Raw genomic sequence first — 23,906 nt, 5'->3', positions numbered from 1 at the left:
AATATTATATTTCGATAAGGAAATCCATTAAATAGTACAAATAAAAACAGTCTTACATATTTATTGGATGACCCTTATCTGTTTTACTGGTACATACATTTGGTAAGTCTTAAAATGGTAAACATTAACCTTATGATTCACAAGAAAACTAGTAATATTACATTTAAATTAAAGTTTTTAAAAGTGAAAATATTAATTTCCATTACCGTTATTTGAATTTCGCTCTATATTGACCTTATGTAGATTTTGGTAAAACCGGGAATTTAATATCAGAGCATTGTTTCTGAGAATTTTTGCTCGACAACAAGACTGCTGTTTTGCGATAAAATTATACTTCAAACAGCAAGATTTTTTTTTGGCTTTTTATACATTTAAAATGTATCTTTTTAAAGAAAAATATATATGTCTGCATGTCTGTGGAATTTATATTATCATGCATTGAAAAAGAGTTTATTTCACGACTTTATCATCATTCAAAATTTTATTTATACTTAAGTAGTACAGTTTCTAGTCAAAATGGTCTTTTGAGATCATTAACAACGCCAACGTCAAAAGACCCCTCAAAATGGCTCCAGCAAACCAAAAGACAGAGAGCCAAGACGTACGGAATAAAAAGACAGAAAAGTATCTCGGCCCACTGGTCAGTTGGCTGGGCTCTTGGCGATCATTACCATGATGATCGAGTGGGCAGCACATCATCAGCAAGCTCCACACAGCAAAAGTATCTCACAGATACTCGCATAATGAGCCAAAGTGGGATTGGCTGCCGCCTCTCACAAACACATTCGCTCGATGAGATCATGCCAAAAAAAAAACACACACAATGAACAAAAAATAAATAAAAACAGAGCAGCAAGAAATTAAAAATTAGTTAACTATTTTAAATCCAAGGCGTACGTGTCTTCGACTTGGCTCCACTTTCAGATACACATATGTAATATATAAATAATTTTTGGTTTGGCTAATCAAAAAAAAAAAAAAAAATGGTGGCTAGCAGCGCGCTGGAAACGTGTTTTGGGGCATTTTTTCCGCCGTCCGCCAGCCAATGACAATTTACTTTAGATTTTCGGGCTAAAAACGAAACGAGCCCGAAACGTGAAATCCAGAATGACACGTTTCCACTACAAACGAGATATATCCATGGCTAGGTGGATAAAGATATCGAACACCCTATAGAAGCCATAGGTGAATATTTCGCTTATCAGCTTTTGGGGGCAGCTGCTCTTATCGGCGGGGGAATCACTTGTTGATTCTTGGCCCACTGATAGCCATTGCAATGGCCTCAAGTGGCCACCGTTTCCTGGAAAACCGCAATGCACCTCGAGCTGATAAAGCACAAAAGTTCTGCGTTGGGAGTTATTACACGAAACAAACTTGCCAATGATTTAACGGCACACATAATAAAGACGCAAATGGAAGCCCCAAAACTAAACAGCTGTTGACCATGTTTGGTTATGACCACAAAAGGATGGCCTTTCTGTCTTGTTTTCCTTTTCTTATTTGGCCACTTAAGAATTCCCGAAGCACAATCATATTTATAATGTTAAATAAATTTTGAAAATATTTTGTTCGTTAGCTTATTGTTTTTTTTTTTTCCTCTTTGATTTGCTGCGCAAAGTGCTGCAGAACAATAGAGAGAAATGAAAAAAACAAGCGGAAATACAAAAAACGCAGTGAAAGAAGCAGAGCTACCTATATGGGAGAAAGGGAGAGAAGGGGCTGTCGAGAGCGAGATAGCTGATGCGCCTCGCTTACGACCATTTCCGGTTAAAGCACGTGCGCACATTTTGAAGAGGAGCGTAACCATCGAGCCCCGACTCCTCCTGGTTCTCCTCCCCAGACTTCAGACTACAGACTACATATAACCCGCTGAAAAGCCACCACCAAAGCGGAAAACCAATCACAATCTCATAAAACCGGCGACACTTCCACCAAAAAGGGATAAAGAAAACAAAACAAAACAAGCCGAGTCTTCGTCTTGAGGGGAGTAAATGTAGATCCTACTTGCCCAAAACGCACACGTTCGCAGCCAAGGGTTAACATAATAATTGTCATTGTCTTGCATAAATGCACACGAAAAAATTAAGATTAATCCTAAATGGATTGCCACAAATGTGTCACAGAATTTGCATACTAACTAGACTAGTATTCACTCAAAGAAAACAATATTAAACTACCTTCGTTCCTTTACGATTAGTTATGTTTATAATAATAATAAATAAATAAATAAACTCAATAAGTAACGACTAACGGCGCTCTGCCAACACACGCTCATTACACAAACACTATTGTATGTTAATACTACTTCATACTCGTATGTCTGGATATTTAACATTTATTCCACTTGTTACATAGCATTTTCTTTCTGTGTACCAAAAGAAAAGATGGTGTGTGCCAAAAAAAAGGAGCAAAATGGATGAGGAATATTTTCAGTTGAATTTCAATTAAAACTCGTTCTGCGCTTTCAAAAGGATTACACATTTAATGCAATAAGGATCAGAGAGGAGGAGTTGCAGGAAGCGCCTACGGGAAGAACAAAGAGGCCACAGTCCTGGGCTAAGGATTCGCTAAGCTGCCAACAGCTGTCGGCTGACACTCGAGATCAGCAGCCATTCAATTGATATCAAATTATTGCTATCGTCTAAAGGAGGATCCCCGCCAGGATCTCGGTTACGCTGTGCACGTGTGCAAATTGCACTACCACCAGTCCCAGTGCTCCGTATTTTGTACTCTGTGCTGTGCAATGTCTTTTGTACTAGCTGCAAGCACTTCCGGCCCCATCCCGCTAATGTAAATCGGATGTCAATGCATTGCGCGTGAGGCATATCAATTAAAAGGCCAGAAGAAAGAGAGGCGAAAATACCAGGGAGAACCTGTTAGAAGACAAGCCACATAAATAAATAAACTGTTATGCTGGAAAACGGAAGGAAATCGTAAACACAAGCCAGTAGTTGTTGCTGCTGCTGCTGCTGCTGCTGATGCTGATGCTTTGACACGCATACTACCATAATTACAGCTCCCAGTAATGCCCATTTCCCCCCAAAAAAAAAACCCACATCTATCCCACAGGAATCCCAACCCACCCAGCTCACCTAGCCCACCTGTTCTGAAGCTGCTGCTTCCGTGCAGGGGCCAAGAATAATATCAATTTTCTATGTAAACCCCCCCGCTCTTTTCGCCCATCATCTAGTGCAATTTCAGGTTGAAAAGAATACCTGCATTTTGACAACAAAATAAACAGATTCAACGGCCGCAGCAGCAGCAGCAGAAGCAGCAGCTACCTCTGATTGTTGGGAGCCGTAAACAACACACACTAAATACAAACAACAATAATCATAATAACGCTGGATTCTTACGCTCCGCATGAGTTTCACAGCTCCTGGCCGAGGAGAGCGGAAATGAAACCAGATACTTTGATAGGAACATGGCAACGCATGTGCAGCTGTGGGCAAGATATCTCCATCTCCACACATGTATATCGGAGATGTACTTATCGAACTTGATTAAGCAAAACGCTACCAAGTGCTCTTGATCTTGATTTGGATTTGTATTTGGATTGCTGAAGTAGGATATGATCCTGCAGTTGCTAAATAGAGGAGATGTCATTGATCTGGGAATCTTGATCAAAGATCGATCAAAGACCGTCTGAAAACTGAGAGGTTTTGTGACTTATGTGCGAAAATGAGACACTAACTGTGATGTTGCCTGAGAAATGGTCGAGGAAATCGGAGCTTCTTGACAGGTGTATCAAGATTGTGGGTCAGGTTTTAAGATTTGAGAGCGCAAATTGGCTGATCATGCTGGGAAAGATATTGCCAACTGATATTGCTTTCTTAACTGATCATGTCTTTCTAAATGGGAATCTGGGATTGGGTTTAAATTGAGCTAATAAAAAAGTATGCTTTTTATTTAAAGAATATATTTTCGTAAACCTGTATTGCAAGACCAACATATATTTTTATCAGTTTTATGTGATCGTGAGAAACTAATCATAAACTGAAATATCTTGACTGTGATGCAAATATTGTCACTCGTTTGAAACATTTCTTATTCATTATTTGTCAATATTTTTCAAATTGAACTATAGAAAGCATTTATGTAGAGACTAAGTGACTGAACATCGCTGACATCCTTTCAATATTTATGTCAGGTCATTAACAATATGGTTTAAAAAACAGGAAATGCGGTTTATGGCTATTTAGGTCATCAATCAGGAGTTAGTTTATTCAGGGTATTCCATGTACCTATTTTTGTTTTACTTATCTGTTTACTAAATGTTACAATAAATTATCACGCATTTCAGAAGTCATTTTATTAATGTTTTAGGTGCATACAATTGATCATGTCGGGGAATCCCTTCAATAATTAGATCTAAGATCAATAGCACAACTTCCCGGCAAACCGGAAATGATCTTGTTGGCCATCAAGTGATCTTCAATCAGAACTTCTTCCAGTCAGGACCTCCTATCTATCTTTGTGTGTGTGTGTGTGTGTTTGTGTGTGTTGGTCAGATGTGCAGCCGGGGAAACAGTTGGCCAGAAGACAGAGAGTGACTCGCTAAATGGCTCATTTATGGCCGTTTCCCACTGCGCGGCTACAACGCACCCGAAATGTGGCATGCGGTCACCTCCAGCAATAGCAACAACAACACCATAAAGCGGTACGACAACAACAGCTAGAGTACCGCAAAGCACAAACGAATGAAACTGAACCTGAACCTGAATGTGTATGTGTATGTGTATGTGTATGTGTATGTGTATGTGTATGTGTATGTGTATGTGTATGTGTATGTGTATGTGTATGTGTATGTGTATGTGTATGTGTATGTGTATGTGTATGTGAACCTTCGAGAGCTGCGGGGGTGGGGCAGTTGCAACTCAAGCGGCTGACTAAATGTCAGAGAGTTCTGCACCTGTCCGACTATCACCATGCCAACTAAAACAACAACAGCAGCAGCGGCGAGGGAGATATACTCGTACATAAAAAAAACTGCGTGCGTCGACAGAATTTCGGACAGCGACAACATGTGTTGCTGCTGTAGGCAGGGACAACTGTTGTGCACCGCTGACTGCGTTTGCTCTTTTTTTTTTAGTCCCAAACAGAACAATAAAAATGAAAATAGGAACATGGGGCTTCTATAAGGAAAGTTAAAATATTTAAATTTAATTTTATAAAGTTAATTAAAAAAAATTGTATTTTAATTATATTTAATGTTTAAAAATGACATTTCTTTAAAATGAAAACCATGTATATATTTTTAGATAGAGTTCTATATGAAATAAAAATAAAAAACGTTTTAAGAATGGTAATAATTCAAAATAAACACCTATAAAAAATAGTAACAATTTAATTTATTTTCAGGGAAACAAAAATATTCATTTTTTTCTACAATTCTATAAGAAATAAAATTAATTAAATGTTTAATAATTTTACTAAACTAAAATCAATTTTGTAAATATAAAATCCAATTAATCCCCATTTTATTTATTTTTAAAACCAAATCAAAAATTTTCTTAAAGTGTATTATTGCCAGGGTCAGATTGTGTGAGACTACATACACAGATGCAGGCATCGCCCACACATTAACCGTGAGTGTGAGAAACTGCAGGCAGCCAGTGTTTTTTCCCCTGCTCCTTTTCCATGATCCTGCCTCCTTCCTTTTTCCTTTTTCCTCCTTCCTTGTTCCTTGTTCCTCATTCCTCAATTTCTCCACCTCCGTTCCGTGTCTTTACTCCAGGCGAACAAGATGCAGTCAAGCGATATAGGGATATTAGAATGCCCGGGGATCTAAGGATCTCAAGACCCGAAGAGAGGGCATAAATATCTACCTGCCGGGCCACTTTGGGCTTGCCTAATTTACTTGTGCCCTCGCCGCATTGTTCTTGCAGTTTTCATTCATAAAATCTGAAATCTCTACCCAGCAGAGGCATTGAACTGGGTCTTGAAAAAAAAAAGAATCTCAAGGTGCATCGATTCGGAACTAAAGGAAGTAAATTACCGGATGTTGTCTACTCATTTGCTTGTTGTTCTTTTCGTATTCCCTTTGCTTTGATTCATCGAAATGTCCTGCGGGTAGTCCTTTGTGGGCGACCTTGCTGCTTGTTGCTCATTTTTCGCTTGAAACCGAAACCAAAACGAACAATACGAGATGAATGCAAGCCAATAAAACATTTTGCCAATCCCTGGGATACACTTTTTGACGCAGCAATGGGTAATCGAGTATCCTGGCAGCCTTTTAATTGCACACCTCGTATGCAATGAGTTTTTAATTGCCATTCAACTATCGGTAAACATGGTAGTTGACGCTTTCCCACGCTAGCCAACTAACTTTTTATAGTTTTTACTTTTTTTTTTTGTTTTTGATAAATTACACAACAAATGCAGGAGAGTCGTTCCAGCTCATTGCGCCGCAATGTCTCGTTAAAGGACACGAACAATTAAGGAGGGTGGAGCGTGGGAGAGCTGAGAGGGGGTGGCCATGTTTGTTGCGTTATGGGCCATAACTTTTAAACGGCAGACAAATTATTAAACTTGTTCTAGCGATCTTTGTGATAAAAAGTTTATTAAATGTACTGAAATAGAAATATAGAAATCTCTTAGAAAACTAGCATAAAAAACTAGAGGCCGGATATGAAATTGCTTTAATAAATAGGCGAAATTAAACTTGCACTGAATTTTTATAGGGAATTATAATTTTACTTTAACCAAATATAATCAAGTGATAATAACCAATAATTCAGCTTACAAATACATTTTGTACTTTTTGCCACATTTTATCCAAACAAACAAAACGAAAAACACCTTGTAAGCCCGCTTTGCCATCACACTTTCATCTCTTATCTATGGACGTTGGAGTGGACAACTTTGGGGCATTACAGATACTTACTAGGGACTAAGCAAATAGAGTAAAACCTCTCAGGTAAACAACTACAACAAGGGCGCTGGCAAATAGCAGCGAATGAAACAATAAGAAAACAACAACGTGGACACTGAAAATATCAACAAATCAGCTGCGCAAGCGCACAGATCAAACGCCGAAAGGCCGACAGCTCAGAAAAAATACAGAAACAACAAATGCGGCTCGACACTTTTAAAATTGCAAGAAGACGCGGAGAGGGAGGAGTGGTGGGGGTTTCGAAAATTAAAGCTAAAGCAAGCTGAAAATTCAAATTTATTTACACTTTGACGCATTTAAAACAAAGAGAGCGGGAGATACCAGTAAAACCAAAAAAAAAAAAAAACCACAAGTTGAAAAAAAAAAACATAAAATAACGAAAAAAGAGAACAGTCAAATGTAGGCAAATAAATGACACAACAACAATGGCTATAACGATGTGAAAATTAAATGAAAATGAATAAAAGGGACAGAGAGAGATGGAGAGATGGAGCCACTAAGCAGGGCAGGCAGGTCTCAAACTGATAAAGATCAGAAAATACAGAAAATACAGAAAATAGCTAAAGCCGAAAGAGAAACATTAACGGAGACTGAGAAATGTTCAAGTTTTGCACAGAATTTACGAGTTCGCTTTGAGCCCGGCCAAATTGCATTAGCCATTGCTGGCCAACGGGGAAAGGAAAAGGGAGGGGGGGTGTTGGAAATGAGAATTTTCCCACGTTCCGACTTCGTAAACTCAGGTGTTTGAGTTGGATAAATTATTGCCACAAACGTGGGCAATACACACGTAACAAACAGTCAGCCAACCGACCAACCGACCAACCAACTAGCCAACCAGCAGAAGGAGCTGCCGACTCAAAGGACTCACACACAGGTCCTGTGCATGGTGGTTGCATCCACTGATAGGCATCGCACCACCAGCACCACCAGCACCACTTGCACCCCCTATCATCTGAAACCAATTTCAACCTGCACTTGCTGCTGCACTCTGACGGAATTTGGCTAAACAACCCTCATAAAACGAAAGTTCTGACTATTACACTTTAAATAAAAATATTATAATTTATATTAAAGAATACAAATGAAAAATTTTTTACTTTATAACGCGAATTCTTGAGTTCAAATTAATTTCACAACTTTGTTTGGTAAAATTAATTCAAATTTGCTAAAACGATCAAAACATTATTTTTAAAAGATTTATTGTATATATTATTAATTTTCCCCTGTGTACACACCCCTAGGCCACATTTCCCTTTCCGATTTGTTGCATTTCCCATATCCCAATTGCATTTCTATATAATTTTGTTATTTGTCTGCGGAGAGACAAGTGCTGTTAGCAAATGTTTTTGTTGTTTCCCTTGTCAGTTCCCAAGGTTTTGGGTCAGTAGAGCTATGCTATAGAGAGGGTGGTTTTAAGGCAACTTTTTTCCCCGTCTGGGATTTATCTTGGTTTGAAGTATTTGTTTGTTGATTTTAGCATCATAATTTCGTGTTGCGTTGAGGTTTTCAAGTGGAAGGCATATTACCGGAAGTGGCCAAGAGTGGTTACTATATTTTGTTAATGGAGGTTGGAAATGTGTTTGTTAAAAAAAAATGTCTTAAAAAATGAAATAATTGGAACTTTACTTTGAAAAAATTAAAAACAAAATAAATAAAATATTATCTATTCATAAAAAGATATTTTTTTTTTGGTTTTTTTTCTCTTCTATTTTGTTTCCCTTGAATTTTCCCATCAATCGCGCGTGATTCCCCCAACAAATCACGAAGAGAAAACAAATTTTCAACACAATTCAATTAGCGCACACGCGGCCGCAAAAATCAAAAACTGAAATTGTTAATGAAAATTGCAAAATGACCCCCTGTTCACCGCGCGCCAAAGTAAATAAACACGAATTGCAATGCTGAGAAGAAAAAGAAAAGCTGATGGAAAAACGCCTCAAAACGGAAATATGCAAGGAAATTGCCAAGGCGCTGACAGCCGATTAATCGCGATGGGGTCTAAGACTAAGAAATCGATGGATGGCTGAGTGGATAGAAGGATGAGGTCAAAGGTTAGGCGGATATTTTCCAGCAAATGCAACGGAAATTGCGGCAACAAAATGTCCTCAAAACTCAAAAGGCAGAAGGTATAAAATAGGTAGAGATAAAAAAAGGGCAAAAAAAGCCACAGACGACTGAGACATAATTTCATCTGAGTTATTAATTTTAACGTTGAAATTTGCTTTAATAATATAATTAAGCGAGAGCGAGACAGGCGAAGGAGCGACAAGGCAGGCAGATAGAAAAAAACGCAGCCTCACATCCGGTCAACATTTTGTCGCTCATGTGAACTCTTTTCAAAAGGCGAACGAAATAAATAATAAAAAAAAAGAGGTAAGCCAAATTACAGATGGGGTCTCTCTTGGAGTCTTGGGGTATTGGAGTCTTTGAGTCTTGGCAGATTGTCTGCAAATCCAAAACAAGTTACAGTTCATTCATTCCCCACTCATTCATTGATTCATTCGGTGGGCCATTCATTCAGTCGATCGCCAACCGGCTTTGGCCAGGCTTTTCAGTTTTCGTACATAAGCCCAACTCAAGTCCGCTCCATTCATCCAACGGATGTTGGTTCAGTTCTTTACATGGCATTACCCCTTTGCCAGCAAACTTCACACAGCAGTTCGGTGGTCTAGTAGACAAACAACAAGTTCCAAGATTTGATTTGATTTGATTTTATTTATTTGATTCGTTTGTTTGCCGTTTGCAGCGAGTTAATAATTATAAATTGGCGTTCGCTCGTTGGGCAAGCGACTCTTGGCACCGACTCTATTTACAAAGATACATTTGTATCGGTATCTTTTGTCGAATATGTGCTTGTGTGCCTATTTCTCCATTTTGTCGTTCGGCTTTTTGTTTGCCTAATTCTTGATGATGCATAAAGTGCTTTGCCTCGGCGTCGCTTGGCAAATAGAGTTTTGAAAGTTGATTGCAAATTAATTGCCAGCACCCGCAAACCTCTAGCCTAAGCTCGGAAATTCTTAATATATTATTACCTTTTAATTATAGTTTTTTCTTTGTGACTTATAATTTGATTTGCAAGCGTTAGACAAGTTAAATACATTCAAATTAGTGGTCTAACAAAACGATAATTAATTATTTAAAAGTTACTTAGATTTTAGCAAGTAATTATACGATTTCTTAAATGGAAGTTTTAAAATTTTGTCCCATTTCGATATGTGGTTCTATGACAACAAATTAAAAATCAATCTCAATCTCAATCATTTAAGAAAAAATATTTGCTTTTCGCTAAGCTAAAACCAATTTAAAAACTTTTTTTTAACATATTCTATTATTTATGGAGGGACCTGTATCTTTCACAGATATAATCATTCACACTTGGTTTAAAGTCAACCCCAGTTTTTCAGCTCAAGGTAGTACACCACCCCACACAACACAGATGCATATATCATTCTATGTGGCATGGCCTGCATTTGCATCTGAAATCAAATGCAATTCGTCTCTTTCATTTTCAGTTTTCGTTCGTTGCCTTTTCGGGCCTCCAAATCGACCCTTTCTCACTCACTCCCCCTGCTATTAGCGGCATTCGCATTATACAAATTTAATGTTTAATTTTTTTTTCCCCTCCACACGTGTGTTGTTGTTGCTGCTGTTGCTGTTGCTGTTCTTTTGAGCGTTCTTTGTTTTAGATGAACTCGACCGTAACGCTTTTCTATGGCGTAAATTTACATCTACGTACGTAACGAAATAAAATGAAAACACATCAGACAAAAACAAAAAAAAAAAAAAAATAACAAAAAGCCCAGAAAAAAGCAGGACAGAACAGAAACGTAAAAAATTAAAGTTCGAGGAGACGCCGCCGTCGACAGGCGGCAACAATAGTGTGGTTGTTGATGTGCCGGCAGTAACATCAGCAACAGTTCCAATCCGCGAGCCACTCTGCCCCCGGAATCCCATTTGAATTTCAGGGAAAAACGAGGGGCGGTGGGGAAAGGGGGTTAAGTGCAGGCCGTATTAGAACCAATGTCGGTTGGCTGCGCGTCGGATTCAGCTGAATATGGTAATAAATTAAACGAAATCCGCGCAAGATAGATAAATGTATGCATACGCAGGCTGCACCACCCGATGATGTGGCGGTGGTGCTGTTATGTAAGCCACTCACCGGACCAACCGCAGAATGCAGGCAACTCACACAGAAGTGGAAACAAAGCCAAGGAATGCTGATTCTAGGGAATTCGGTTTTGAAAAAAAAAGAATAGACTTGAAAAGTATTTGGGTAGTATTAAAATAATATGAATTACTTTAAAAACCCAATAACATGTGCTTTAAGAATTTACTTTAAAATAAGATAGAATCGTTTAAAAGTTTTGCGGGAAATATAAATTTAAATGTTAAATACATTTTAATGTTTATTGCCAAAAGGTACAATTTGGAATCGAATTTAAAAATCAAAATTTAAGTCCCGAATTCTTAAAGTCTAGTAATAAATTTTAAGATTCTTTCAAAAAATACGCGTTTTAAAAGTGTGTTGGTCGTCACTTAAATATCTAGTAATACATTTAAAGGTTCTTCAAACAAAAATTAACTTTAAAATTTATGAATGCAGGTAAATTCTTGGCCTAACCCATTTTTCTAGTTTATAAACAAAAAAAAAAAGAGGCCCCACATGATTGTGGATTTTTGAACCGTGCTAAATGTACAGCACAAAACTGGGGAAAAACGCAAGTGAAAACAGCAGAAAACTGAAAACGTTGACTCGACTTTTCACAGCTCTCTGAGCTCTGGCACCCAACCATCCCCGAAAGCGGTTCCTAGATCACCACCAGTATTACCAGCCGCATAAGTCCGTAATAAAGCCAAGCTCCAGTAGCAGTTGCTCTGAGCAGCGAAGCGCGCAGGCGCGTAGTCCGAAACTCCCAACGGCGTCGACTATGTTAATTAGTGACAATGTGATTTCTGGCCCTGAAGGCGCTGCTGCGCCCCCGCCCCTGGCCACGCCCCCTCCTTCGCCGCCACCGGGTCGAATGATTAATTTGCTGGCACTGAAAGCAGACTACAGGCTGAAGTAGGTTGCCTTAAATTCCGCTAAATGCCATAATAATATGCTTCTTCTTTTCTGGTTCTTCTTCTCTTGTGCATTTGCAAGACAATGGCGTTGAAATTAAAAATGAAATTCCACTTTATGACCTTAACAAATTTGCAATCAACATAATTCCTCATGTTATGACTCTTTAAGCTTTATGTTGCGTATCGAAAAAGATTTTTTTACCACCAAAAAAAAAAAAAAAAACAGAAAACATTATCTATAACTTTGCTTCTAATTTTTTCTGTTCTGCTCTGTTGCCAAAGCAATTTGTGGGAGGTGAAAACTATCTTGCGTTAATGGCTGAATTTAGCGTAATTAATACGGTGAGGCCGTAAATGAAGTAGAAGTAGAAGTAGAAGCAGCAACCCGAGGTGATCATATTTCCCATTCGGCCTCACATTGTATGGTAATTGGCTTGGAATCGGTTGCGTTCTTCTTGGTGGGTGGCTCATATGAGCAGGATTCTCGATAATTTGGTTGGTTTTTAATATATTTTTTGCTCATGTATAATTATGTGTTTTCTGAATTCCAGGGAACTGCGAAAATTACTTCGTTTTGTGGAATTATCTTTTATTTGATTTTTATGCCAAAAATAAGTACAAAAATTACTGGTTAAAAAAAAATTACTACACTTTAGTATGAATAAATTAGTTTTACATTAAAACGTATACCTAAAACTTGAAGATACCTGAGAACGCATGTATTACAAGATAGATCTAAACAAGTTCAGCTTAATGGAGCAAGTTATTAAAAGTTTAAAAAAATTCAGCACCTATTACATTCAGCGCGATAAATATGCAATCATAAACACTGCCAAATGAAAGTGAAAATGACAAGCACGCTTTTCTACCTTTCACGGTGACTGTCTGCCACATGTCTGTCTTGGCGAGAACTAAAAGATTGTCATTCTATTGTCATTTTCAAAACCAACAAACTGTAACTAAACCTGACAGAGGGCAAGCGAGATGGAGAATTTACGAACTGTCACATGCGAGAACCCCGAAGACATGTGACTGGAGTTTCTCAAATAAGAGGGCGGTGGGGGAATGGTGGTGTACGAATGGAGGTGCTTTGTTCAGTCAGATGGATCTACAAGTCAAATGTGCATTAAATGTGTCATTCTGTGAAGCAACCAACGATTGGTGGAGATCGCGGGATCCAAAGAGGTTGAAACAGAAACAGTTCTATGGTCGGTTGATCGGTCGGTTGCCTGGGCTGAGGTTATATGGAGCTTTATTGCGATGATGATGACGGTGATGATGATGATGAATCAACAGCCGGCAAGAGGCAACAATGGCAACATGTCAAGCTTGGACAAACATTTCACGCATCAAGCATTTTATTATGTAGAAATAAAAAAAAAATAACACACACAGAAAACAACAGAGGAATAAAGGCAATACGAACACTAAAACTTCATGAATGGCAAATCATAGAATAGGAACAGCCATATAGCCCGGTGATTTTCGCAAAACTAAATTTAGTGAAACAATGGACGAGTGAGGGAGACTGGAAATGGATTTTCACCGCAGAGCTCCCAGAGCTAAATAAACTTGATTTCTCTCCACTTCGACTTGGGTTTCATTAAGGGTTTTAGACACAGCCTAATGACATCATACGCGGGTTAAACAAAAAACAAATCAAATTTGAACATAAATGTATATGTACGATTATATATGTTTTCAGAGGAGGAGCGCAGAACAATGAATGAAGGAGAAGCAGAAGAAAAACAACCAAAAAAGGCAGCGGCAATTTTGCGTGCAAATATCTAAGATACACTAGCCTAGATACGCTCTCAACCAAAACATTGAAAGACCCTGGTCATGATGAGGTCTATAGTCCGTCGAACAATCCGCCAGCTCACATATGTATCTGTGGGCTATTGTATCTCCGATGTGTGCAAAAATTTTTAACCCGCTGAGTAAGCGTTAGATACTGTAAATTTATCGAATCCGAATGAAAATACTGTGGCGTGGGGGATTTTTAAAAATACTTTCCATATGAATGGATGAAAATTAAGAGGGTGCTCAAATACCGAATGCCACCCGACTTATGCATAAATTCCAGCTGTGTTAAAGTGCAACACCGTAAATCATTCAACTACTAAGCCAACGACTACCCCCTCCTGAATCTTCAAGTGATGATGAAACTTTGAAACATTTTCAGCTTTTTTGCGCTTCGCTGATTTCGCTTGTAGGTGTTGCACCAGTGGGAGGGTCAAATTAAAAGAAGAATACATAGTATAAATGAGAAAAGACTCAGTTCGTTGGCCATAGCAAAAGTGAAGCGTGTTCATGACACTGTTTTCATTATTTGAAGATTTGGAAACTCGTTTGCCAAAAGGCATGAACTCGATTCTTAATGTGTATAATTAATCATAATTTGTTTTTAGTTTTAATGAGTGACTTTTAAGGCCTAGACGTGAAGGTTTTCTTATTTATTTTCATGTTTTAACTAGCCACACCTGGATGCCATAAACGCAGGGCACTCATCTGCATAATTACCTTTGGAAAGGGAGAGCCTAGGAGTTAAGTGCCAGGAGCCGGGCCAAAAGTGTCAACGAGTCACGCACTTAGGACCCCAGACCCAACAGTCTTCCCGGAATCTCTATAGTAATCCTCTCCAGCTGGGGTCAATCAATTTTTCACACAGCCCTCAGAGTGAAAAGGCGAGATCCACACTCGTATGCAAATGATCGGGGAGGGTAAACATCAATAATATGCAAATGCAGCAAATTAATGACTGACAAAAAGACAATCGAAACGAATTAAGAAAACCAGCCTACAAACCACTGGCCACAACGCACACCGAAACCATCCAAACCGATCCGATCCGATCCGATCCGAGTCGCATAATTTCCGTAGATGCGGGCCGGGCAGGGACAATGACTATCCAACATCGGTGGATGGGGCCCCCAGACGACGGTGGCTTATCCGCAAGATTGAAATAATAACAATGCTGACAACAGGGGCTACTTCCACAACAACAGCTCAAATGATTGAATCAAATTGATGCCGAGAACCTAGCCACTGAAACGATCGTCATGGACTTACATATGTCCAACCGCACTATGACATTGATGGGGATTTAATTTAAGTTAAGGTACAGGATCGATTTAAAAAGCATTGCAGCAGGAATTGGAGGAGTTTTCACAGCTCATTATGTTAAAAGCTGATGACTAGTTATAGGGTTATGCCACTACACTCATTGAAGAAATTAAATTTAAAAGTAAGTAAAATAAAAAAGAAAACAAATGCAAGAGTATAAAAAAGGTACCGAAAATATTCATCCCTCTCCCTACTTTTTGGTTTAGTCAACAAATTGATTGTTTCATTAGCCGCGCACACGTCGGCGACTGCTTAAACATTTATGGTCATAATGTGTCAAAGACCATAAATTCAATTAATTTATTATAATGGCAGGAGTGGGCCTGGTTTGCTTTGACTTGGAGCAGCGACGCCATCTCCATGACCATCGCCAAGTGCAGACGGGTCCATGCTGGGGGTCAGTTGATTAATAATACAAAATTTGTAGCGCACACTATATCATCTTGACACTGCAACTCTGGAGAGACAAAAGGGGCACAATGCAGCCTGATGATGGTGATGATGTTGCTGCTGTGTTCCAATTTGTACGGCGACGCATTAAATAAATGTATCTCAATCTCAAGCTGTGCCCTGGCGTCGACTCCCTCCGCATCCCCCTCACCCTCTTGTGCCCCTAATATGTAAACAATTTAAATAGATATTTAGATATGCTGCCTACGCTGGCGCCAAGCTCACACCGACAGGCAGCTCGCTATTTGTTTTAAAATTTAATTTCCGTTTCAATTTCACATAAATAAATTAAAATCACAAAAATATAACTCAGATAAAGTCAAAACAAGCTCCATGGGCTGCATTCCCCAAGACAGATATCGCTTTGGGACCGGGGAAATATATAGTATCTGTACAAATGAATTGTTTGAATTGGCTCTCCATTTGAATTTAGTTATGGATTTGGTCGTGATTTAGAGTCTTGTGCCGGATGCACTAAACACATGCCAAACAACTGTTCATCATTTGGCCAAATCGATGCGGAGGATGGTGCAATAAATAAAAGTGATCGCTTAATGAGCTCCAATATCCATCTCACATCGATCGGTGTAATTTCAATATCGGGTAATTTTTCGTTCGATTACGTTCAGGAATGCTGAATGATTTTGGCCATTCATTTGGTCTTTAAACGAGCAACAAGTGAATGAAGTATTTCACTGATAGTTTCCGATTAAGTTTACCTACATACGTTTGTTTTTCACTAGACTGTATTTCCTTATCAATTGTTAAGACTTTTTTTTTTGCAAGGTCCAACCTTTATCATATTTTTATGTAAAGTTTATGGTTTCCTAGTTCTAGGAAATTTAAAAGAACTAATGATTGTCATTTGCTTAGCTTGTGATAAGTTACATTGAGAAGATTGTGGAATTTTAATAACATCAATTGATTCCTCCATGTGTAATCAAATGTTGAAAATGGACAATACTACAATTTACTTGATAAGGAAGAAAAAAAAAGCCATACCTGAGGGAAATCGTGAATGCCTGATTAGAAAAGGAAGTAATGAGAATTGATTGATAAGGAAGCTACTCTACCTACTCAAAAAGTTCCGGAAATAAATAAAATAAACTACAAGATAATCTTTAACAAACTGTAAGTAATAACATTTATTTTCCATGTCCTAAGCATTTTCCAACGAGAAACCCACTTTTGATTCAATTTAATAGATATTAAAGTATGCAAAAATACCTTTCGGATTGGTTTACTTACCGTTGTGGGAGTGGGGCGTTCCTGGGTGGAAGTTTTTATTATCACTGTTCCCCGCCGACGTCACATAATCCATGGAAAGGCGGCTGTTTATGCTGCTGTTGTTGCTGTTGGCGGGTGGCTCGGTGGGGTAATTGGCCACCTGGTGGTCCGATCCACAGACCGAGGCAGTGGTGGCCGACTCAAAGGAATTGCCGTGCACAATATCCTCATTTGGTTTCTCGCAATCTTGTTTGGTTGGAGTAAAGGTAGACAATAAATCAAATTAGTTGCATAAAAATACTAATAAGGTTTACCCAAACTAAGAGCTTGGCCAACTCAATAAATTGTAGATATGAAAAATTCAAAATTTGTTTATTTTTCACCATGTTTTCCATATTTTCTAGACCTATTTTACACTAAAAACTTCTTAGGTGCATATCTAAATGTTACTTTTAAGCTTATATAGATAATGTTTAACACAGTAATAATAAATTAAAATAAAATAAAATAGTTTTATTGAAGTTTTTTTTTAATTATTTTTAAATACTTTCATTTCATTTGACAAGCAAACATTAGTTTTTGTTTTACGAGAATTACATTAAAAATTAAAGTATATAAGTAGTGAGCATGAAGTAAGTAATAATTTGTAATTTCCGTCAATTTTCTTTGATAAAAAAGTATTCTTTTTTTTTAACATGTAGACAGTTTTGAAATCAAATTTCAGCGTGGACAGGAAGCGTCAGAGGGACAAAAAAAGGTTAATATAAAGGGTTTGAGGGTGCTCAACAGGTCAGAGAACCGGTTGACACTGCCACCCACTCCAATCAACCCAATAGAGCCACCCCAACCATCGTGGACTCCTGACTTTGTTAGCCAGGCTTCCGTTCTGGGTTTCCCTTGGTTTGCTCTGGTGTTCTTTGGGGCAGGTAAATTTTGTTACTGGCGCCAGTCAACTTAGTATTTATGGCTTACTCTTTACCGCCGGCTTACTGGCATTCGGCTCACGTACTCACCTTTCTGCAGGATGTCCAGATGCTCCCACAGAATGTCGCCGGTGAAGGGCGGCGTGATGGCCAGGAACTTTTCCTTGCCCAGATCGACCATGGCACGGCCCTTCATCTTGTAGAAGGGGTCCAGGTTCATCGAGACCAGCGAGAACTCATTCTTGGCCCAGTTGAGCCAGTAGATGACATGCTCCTCCGTCCATTCACGGGGATCTACATGGGAAAAAACAAAAAAAAGTTTGGGGGAGTGTAAATAGAAATATAAATATAAATAGAGATGGAAATTAATCGTTTTCTAATGCCTCTAGCTCAGTGGCGACTTAATTAAGCGTGGGAGCGCACTTTGTTATTGCTGTGGGAATCTATTAATATTCATTGGCACTCTGGCCGGAACTCCAATTGATAGTTCACGGTTAGTTTAGGACTCTTTTTTTATTGGCTGCACGATACTGATGAATTAAGATGAGATTATTAAAATAAAAAAAGTTCAAAAGTCAGCAATTCGGTTCCCAGAAATCTTTTCCAACTAAACGCTTAGCTGTGCAACAATTTGCAACGAAATCTTGATTTGAATTTGTGGGACATCCTCGTAATTAACTTATTTTTTGGCAACTACAAAAGCTTTAATTCTTAAGCACCACTTTCCCTATCAAAGAATGCCTAATCCATAAAATATATCCCTGAAATTTGTAGTTTTTACTTGTGTAGTATATTCTTACCTTTGGTTATGTTGCAGTTTTGGACCTCCTTTTCCCAGGAGGCGAAGGAGGCCTTTAGAACCTCGTTGACCTTGCGATTGGTGCCCGGCGTGAGGGGTGGCAAGGCAGTGGGAACATCTGTAAAACAAACAAAACCATAAATGGTGTTAATTGCGTTTTTTTTTGTTGTTTTTAATTTCTCAGAGCTAAAAATTCTATAGTACGGATTGTGGGCCACTGGCGAACCTTTAAGCTTGCTGTGATTGGTAGACAGCTGTTGCAGCTTTTGCGCCTTCAGGTGGAATTTGCCCGATAAGCACTGATAGTTGTTCGGCAAGAAGGTTTGGTGGTGATGGATATAGTTGGAGGATCGCAGTGGCGGCAGCATGCGACTGTCGTTCCAATCGATCCACTCATTGGTCATAGTCAGGCCAATTACGGACTTGCCAACGAATTTGTTTACGCACTGGGTGTCAGGGGTTAAAAAGGGGACGGGAGACGGTTCAATTGATCTTAATTGATTGGTGCGGCACAATCTTGACCCGTAATGTCAGTGAAAGTCGCGACCCTTTCACAGCGCGCTCTAATATCCGTCAGATACAAATGTATCTTGGGCGTGTGCAATTGTCGCGCCTTAATTGTCGTAATTAAACGTTAATTGCATATATCACAGCACCATTTAGTCATTAACAGATTGTTAGCATACGCAAACAGGTTTTTAGAAACACAAACACTCGCTCCTTCAGATTTATTCAAATTTGTTCTTATTTTTTTGTTCTTTTTTTAATCAAAACACAAGAAACGGAAAAATATATTTTGTAATTCGCTCGTCGTTCGTTCTGTGTATCTATCGGATTGCTGGATTTGTGAAGCCAAACTGAAACGAAACGATCGTATCCGTAGCTATAGCTGCATGTCCTAAGCAGCGAAACGAGCGGGAAAGAGAGAGAGCGATCGGGCAGAGAGTTGGATTCCCAGAGAGAGCGCAACAAGTGGGACTGGAACTCGTAAATCTTTGATACTCTAGCGGAACGAACTGGAATTCATTCATAAAACGATTGCTCTCGCTTTGTATCGGCGTGTGTGTGTGTGCTGTGTGTGTTTGGAACGGAAACGGCCATCATCACAGCAACAACAACAGCAGCAGATAGCGAAACAACAACACGCTGCCAGGTTGTTTGTTTAGCCGAGAGTAGAAGGCAAAAGGCAACGAAAAAACAAAAAAACAAGGCACACAGGCACACGAAAAAATTAAAGCAAAAAATAAAGAAAGAGAACAAACACAAATAAAAGCGACCAGTTTTTTTTTAACATTAGCAACAGGTGACCAAATACGCAGTTTGTACAGGGTGTAACAGGTTCAAAAAATAGAAATCTACTAATTTTTCCTACTAAAATTTTTCCTATTAAAATATCGTATTAAAAGCATGATGTCATTCAATCGCATTTACAAATAATATTCCATTAATTTGAGATAAAAATTCATTTGGTAAAGATCAATAAAGATCTTTGAGTTATTAAAAATGTACGATCTATAGAACTTTGAGTTATAGAAACTGTAGCTATAGTACGATTTTAAACATTAGTTTTTGCCAGTGCCGTTCATATCTTCATTTTTTATCATAGTTTTTTAATATTTTTTTTTAATTTTTCAACCAGGTTGTGAAGCACATATGGCAAATCTACTCAAGTTTCTTCCCTCACTTAAATCAAGAAAAAAATCCCCAGGCACACAAGCAATTTATGAATGAATTTCTTGTGTTGCCTCACACGCGCATTCGCCTGAAAAGAAACTCCAGACAAAAAAATAAGAGAAAAGAAGAAGACACCGATATTGTAGTAAGGGAACGCTTCGCATTTCGAAGATACAATACCTCAGGCGGTAGCAGCAGCAGCAGCAGCAACAGCAACAACAATGATCGGGACGTCGACGTCGACAGAGGCCGCTTCCGCTGCTTCCGTTCGATGTATCGAACACCCAATGCCAGCGATTAGGTGGGAATGAGAGGGCGAGAACAAGAAACGCACAGGTGGGAGAGAGAAGACGGAACCCAGGGGAAAGAGAGAGGATAAGATAAAGCTATTATTATGATGACTCTACGCGACCAGGTAAATTTATGAATGAATACGAAACATTGACTCCGCGGCTCTACGTCTATGAATGAATTGAAATTACGTGCGACGGACGGAGACGCAGGGAGATCATTTGGTCATTATCACAAAACCGCATAATTGGCGACAAATGCAGGGGAAACCCTTTGGCTTTGGCTTTATCTTCGTCACTACTTTTACCTGCCCGACACCGGAAAAAAATAGCCCAAGGCATTTAATCTACTTGGGATATTTTTAAAACAATAATTAATTTTCTATCGACGGTATGTAAATTATTTAATTAACTAGATTTTAATTTCTGTTTCATATATTCAATAGTATGAAAAATGATATAGCCACGTTTTTATGACTTGAATTGTATATTATTAGACTTGACTTATTAGAGTTCACCAAATTACAATTTGTACTGCACATTTTGTCCAAATTCTTTCAGTGCACCTGCTGGTCCCAAGGTGGGCTGCGTGTTAAAGAAATTACTTCTCATAGCCATGACTATGGGCCCTGTACATATTTGGCATTGCATACATATGTATTATAACAATTATTATGACTTGTAGTCGTAGAAGAAGTAGACGCGAGGCACTTCAAAGCCCAGTACTTACAACTCAAAATTACAAAACGTCTGTGCGTGTCTGTGCCACACACATGGCCAGGAATCTTTCAGTGGAGCCACTCCAGCCGATGCGCTGCGGTTGGTAATCTTACGAGGTGTTCATTGTTCGCTCCTAGTTGTCTCGTTTTTTGCAGCTCGACTTGGAAATGGGTCAATCACGCCGACCACCGGCTTGTCTGTCTACTGACTTCTTAGAGCACGAGATTGATCCATTCTTATCCACGTCACGCTGGCTTATTTCATAGTGGCTCTGCCGGGAGGCCAGTAATGATTAATTTCATTTAGCTGTTTTAATATTAATATATTTCCACATTTGCTGGCATTTACTTTGAATGATAATTAGGTATCTCTTTAATAGAAGTTTTATTTAGTTCGGTTTCTAATTTGATTTTAATTTCTCTTATTATATTCCTGTCGATTTTTTTTATTTTCTAGCTTGTCGTTTGCCAAGAATGTTGTTCCCTAATCCAAGAACAACATACGATGGGGGAAGCCAGGATTTAACAAAGGTCATTTTAGTTATAACCGTTTTTATAATTACTCACAATTTGATTCCATGTTTTCAAGTTCTGATTCTCAACAAAATCCAGAGTTATGCCGGTTTGATAGCTATATAGCTCATATATCTGGACCAGTTACTGAGGCTGGACTACGATAGAAAAGTCACGTAGACCCCCGGAAAGGAATTGAGAACATTAGAAGTAACGATCCCTGTGGTGTTCGAGTCCCAAGCTTGCAATCTATACACATATATGTAGATGCTTTTCGCACTAAAACGGCCCGCGCTACTCTATTTCTGTTATAATCGGGCACTACGTCGATGGGTTGTGCTGGTTAATGGGATACTGTGGGTTTCGAGGGCGAACTTGTGCTAATCTAGAGAGTGAGTAATTGGCGCAATTAGCACACGGTTCTTAGACGCGAGCTAGAAAAATCTTATCGCATTTCTTAGAAACAGGGACTCGCAAACTGTACTCACAAATATTTATTAGTGCAGGTTATTTTTAAGTAAAATTACGTCTTATCAGGAGGAGACCTGCCTCCCGATAGAACAAGCATCGAATGCTAGATAACAAGTTCATTCATCGTTCTATATCTGCACGAAATTAATAACAGCAACTTCGAAAAGTACTCGCAAAATTTGATTAGTGTAGGTTATTTTAAAAAACATTACGTCTTATCAGGAAAAGACGTGGGAGATAAGATAGGTATCTAAAGTTGGAAAATAAATTCATTCATAAAAAATCTTGAGTTCATAAACAGTGACTTAAAAACACTTCCAAAAATTAATTAGATCAGGTCAATTTAAAACAAATTAGCCTTATCAAGAGAAGGGACCTCTGTCTCCCGATAAGGCGAGCATCGAATGAATGAAAATAAGTTCATTCAAAAAAGTCTAGAGTGATGGCCGTATTTCTTTGCGTAACCTTGAACAGAGACTTGGCAACAGTACTTGCTAAAATTAATTATTGCGGTTTTGTCTAAGCAAAACAAGCCTTATCAAGTATTAACCTTTGCCTCCCGATAAGGACAAGAATTCATCAAAAGTCTAGAGTGATCACCGAATTTAAAAAAAAAAAACGTACTATATATTTATTTTTGCATTTTTTTCATAAGTTTGCCACCCGATTAGGTGAGCATCGATGTTTGTAAAATAGGTGCTTTTCTGAAAAGCTTAGAGGGATCGCCGTGAACTGTGAAATGCCATTTCCGTTTCCTGTTGTGTTCGGGTCGTTATCAAGTGATAACCAGAGAAATTGCAATTTGAATGGAGTGTCTGATTGTCGAATCGAATCAAAGGCAATTGAAGCGCACTTTAGCGCTCCAACCTTCCCTCAGTTTACCTAAAAGCGCAACAAGCTGCACGCAATTTTCTTCTGAGGGAAATTGCACCGAGGAAAATCGTGTCGAACTTCGGATTATTAGTTGTAGGCTTACACTTTTATTTTATGTTTTTACTCTTGAAATAAAAAAAACACATCATTTTTAAAAATAAAATTTAATGCAAATCAAGGATTTTTATTTTGTTCGGTATATCTACAAAAATTGGCAATTAAAATAATTTAACACCTATTCGAAAATCTTTAGCATAGGAAAAACATTTTTATAAGTATTTTGCTATTCAAATAAAATATAATATTTTTGAGGGAGTGTTTCCCCGAGTGTAGTAAAAGCCAAAAGGCAAACATTGAAACTCTGCCAACAACTGACAACAGGCAACCACAAAGGCAGCGAACAACATTATTAAGTATTTGCCATTGACTTCCGGTCGTTAGATATTTCATTACCAACTTCGACTTCAACTTTGAATCCCTGGAGTTGGGGGCCCAGGCCAAGCTCTTCTGTTAAATTGTATAATATTCTGCCTTGCATTCGCCTGGGCGGTCTCGATGATGGGATGGAGACCAGAAAATATACAAGATGCAATCGAGACCAGTTGGGAAGGCAGATCCCAATGATGGCGGGGTAATTATGGCAAAATATATAGTGCAATCAATAGCTGTACCTATAATGAAAGCATCTGTATATGTAGGTTTTTCCAAGCTGTTTCAAAGACTTCACTCTCTGTATCCAATACCATCTTTTAAAGGTCCTTTGACATGCATTGAGCTATAAATGATTCACGCCTTGGGCCAAACAAGGCAACTAATTTGATTGAAGTTCCAACTCAAGTTAAACTGCAACGCTGGCCAGACATCTGTGTATATACAAATGTA

General features: G+C 38.6%; 1 protein-coding gene across 2 annotated transcripts in view; it reads right to left on the bottom strand.

Annotated features, from left to right (window-relative positions):
• LOC128252076 (ETS-like protein pointed) overlaps positions 1–23,906 on the bottom strand; it is a 59,698-nt gene that overhangs the window by 6,508 nt on the left and 29,284 nt on the right. Inside the window, exons 1-4 of one of the 2 annotated variants that reach the window (XM_052979479.1) lie at positions 18,711–19,347; positions 18,486–18,602; positions 17,776–17,979; positions 16,784–17,008 (exon numbers count right to left, since the gene is read on the bottom strand). In XM_052979479.1, coding sequence (XP_052835439.1) covers positions 16,784–17,008; positions 17,776–17,979; positions 18,486–18,602; positions 18,711–18,888 — 724 coding nt within the window. In that variant the 5' untranslated portion in view covers positions 18,889–19,347. Of the gene's footprint in view, positions 1–16,783; positions 17,009–17,775; positions 17,980–18,485; positions 18,603–18,710; positions 19,348–23,906 lie in introns of those variants that run through there. The other variant, XM_052979478.1, reaches the window with a different exon arrangement.

The sequence above is a fragment of the Drosophila gunungcola genome, chromosome 3R (assembly GCF_025200985.1).
Source record: "Drosophila gunungcola strain Sukarami chromosome 3R, Dgunungcola_SK_2, whole genome shotgun sequence".
NCBI lineage: Eukaryota > Metazoa > Arthropoda > Insecta > Diptera > Drosophilidae > Drosophila > Drosophila gunungcola.
Note: the sequence above shows the minus strand (reverse complement) of the source record. Positions and strands in the feature narration are given on the sequence as shown.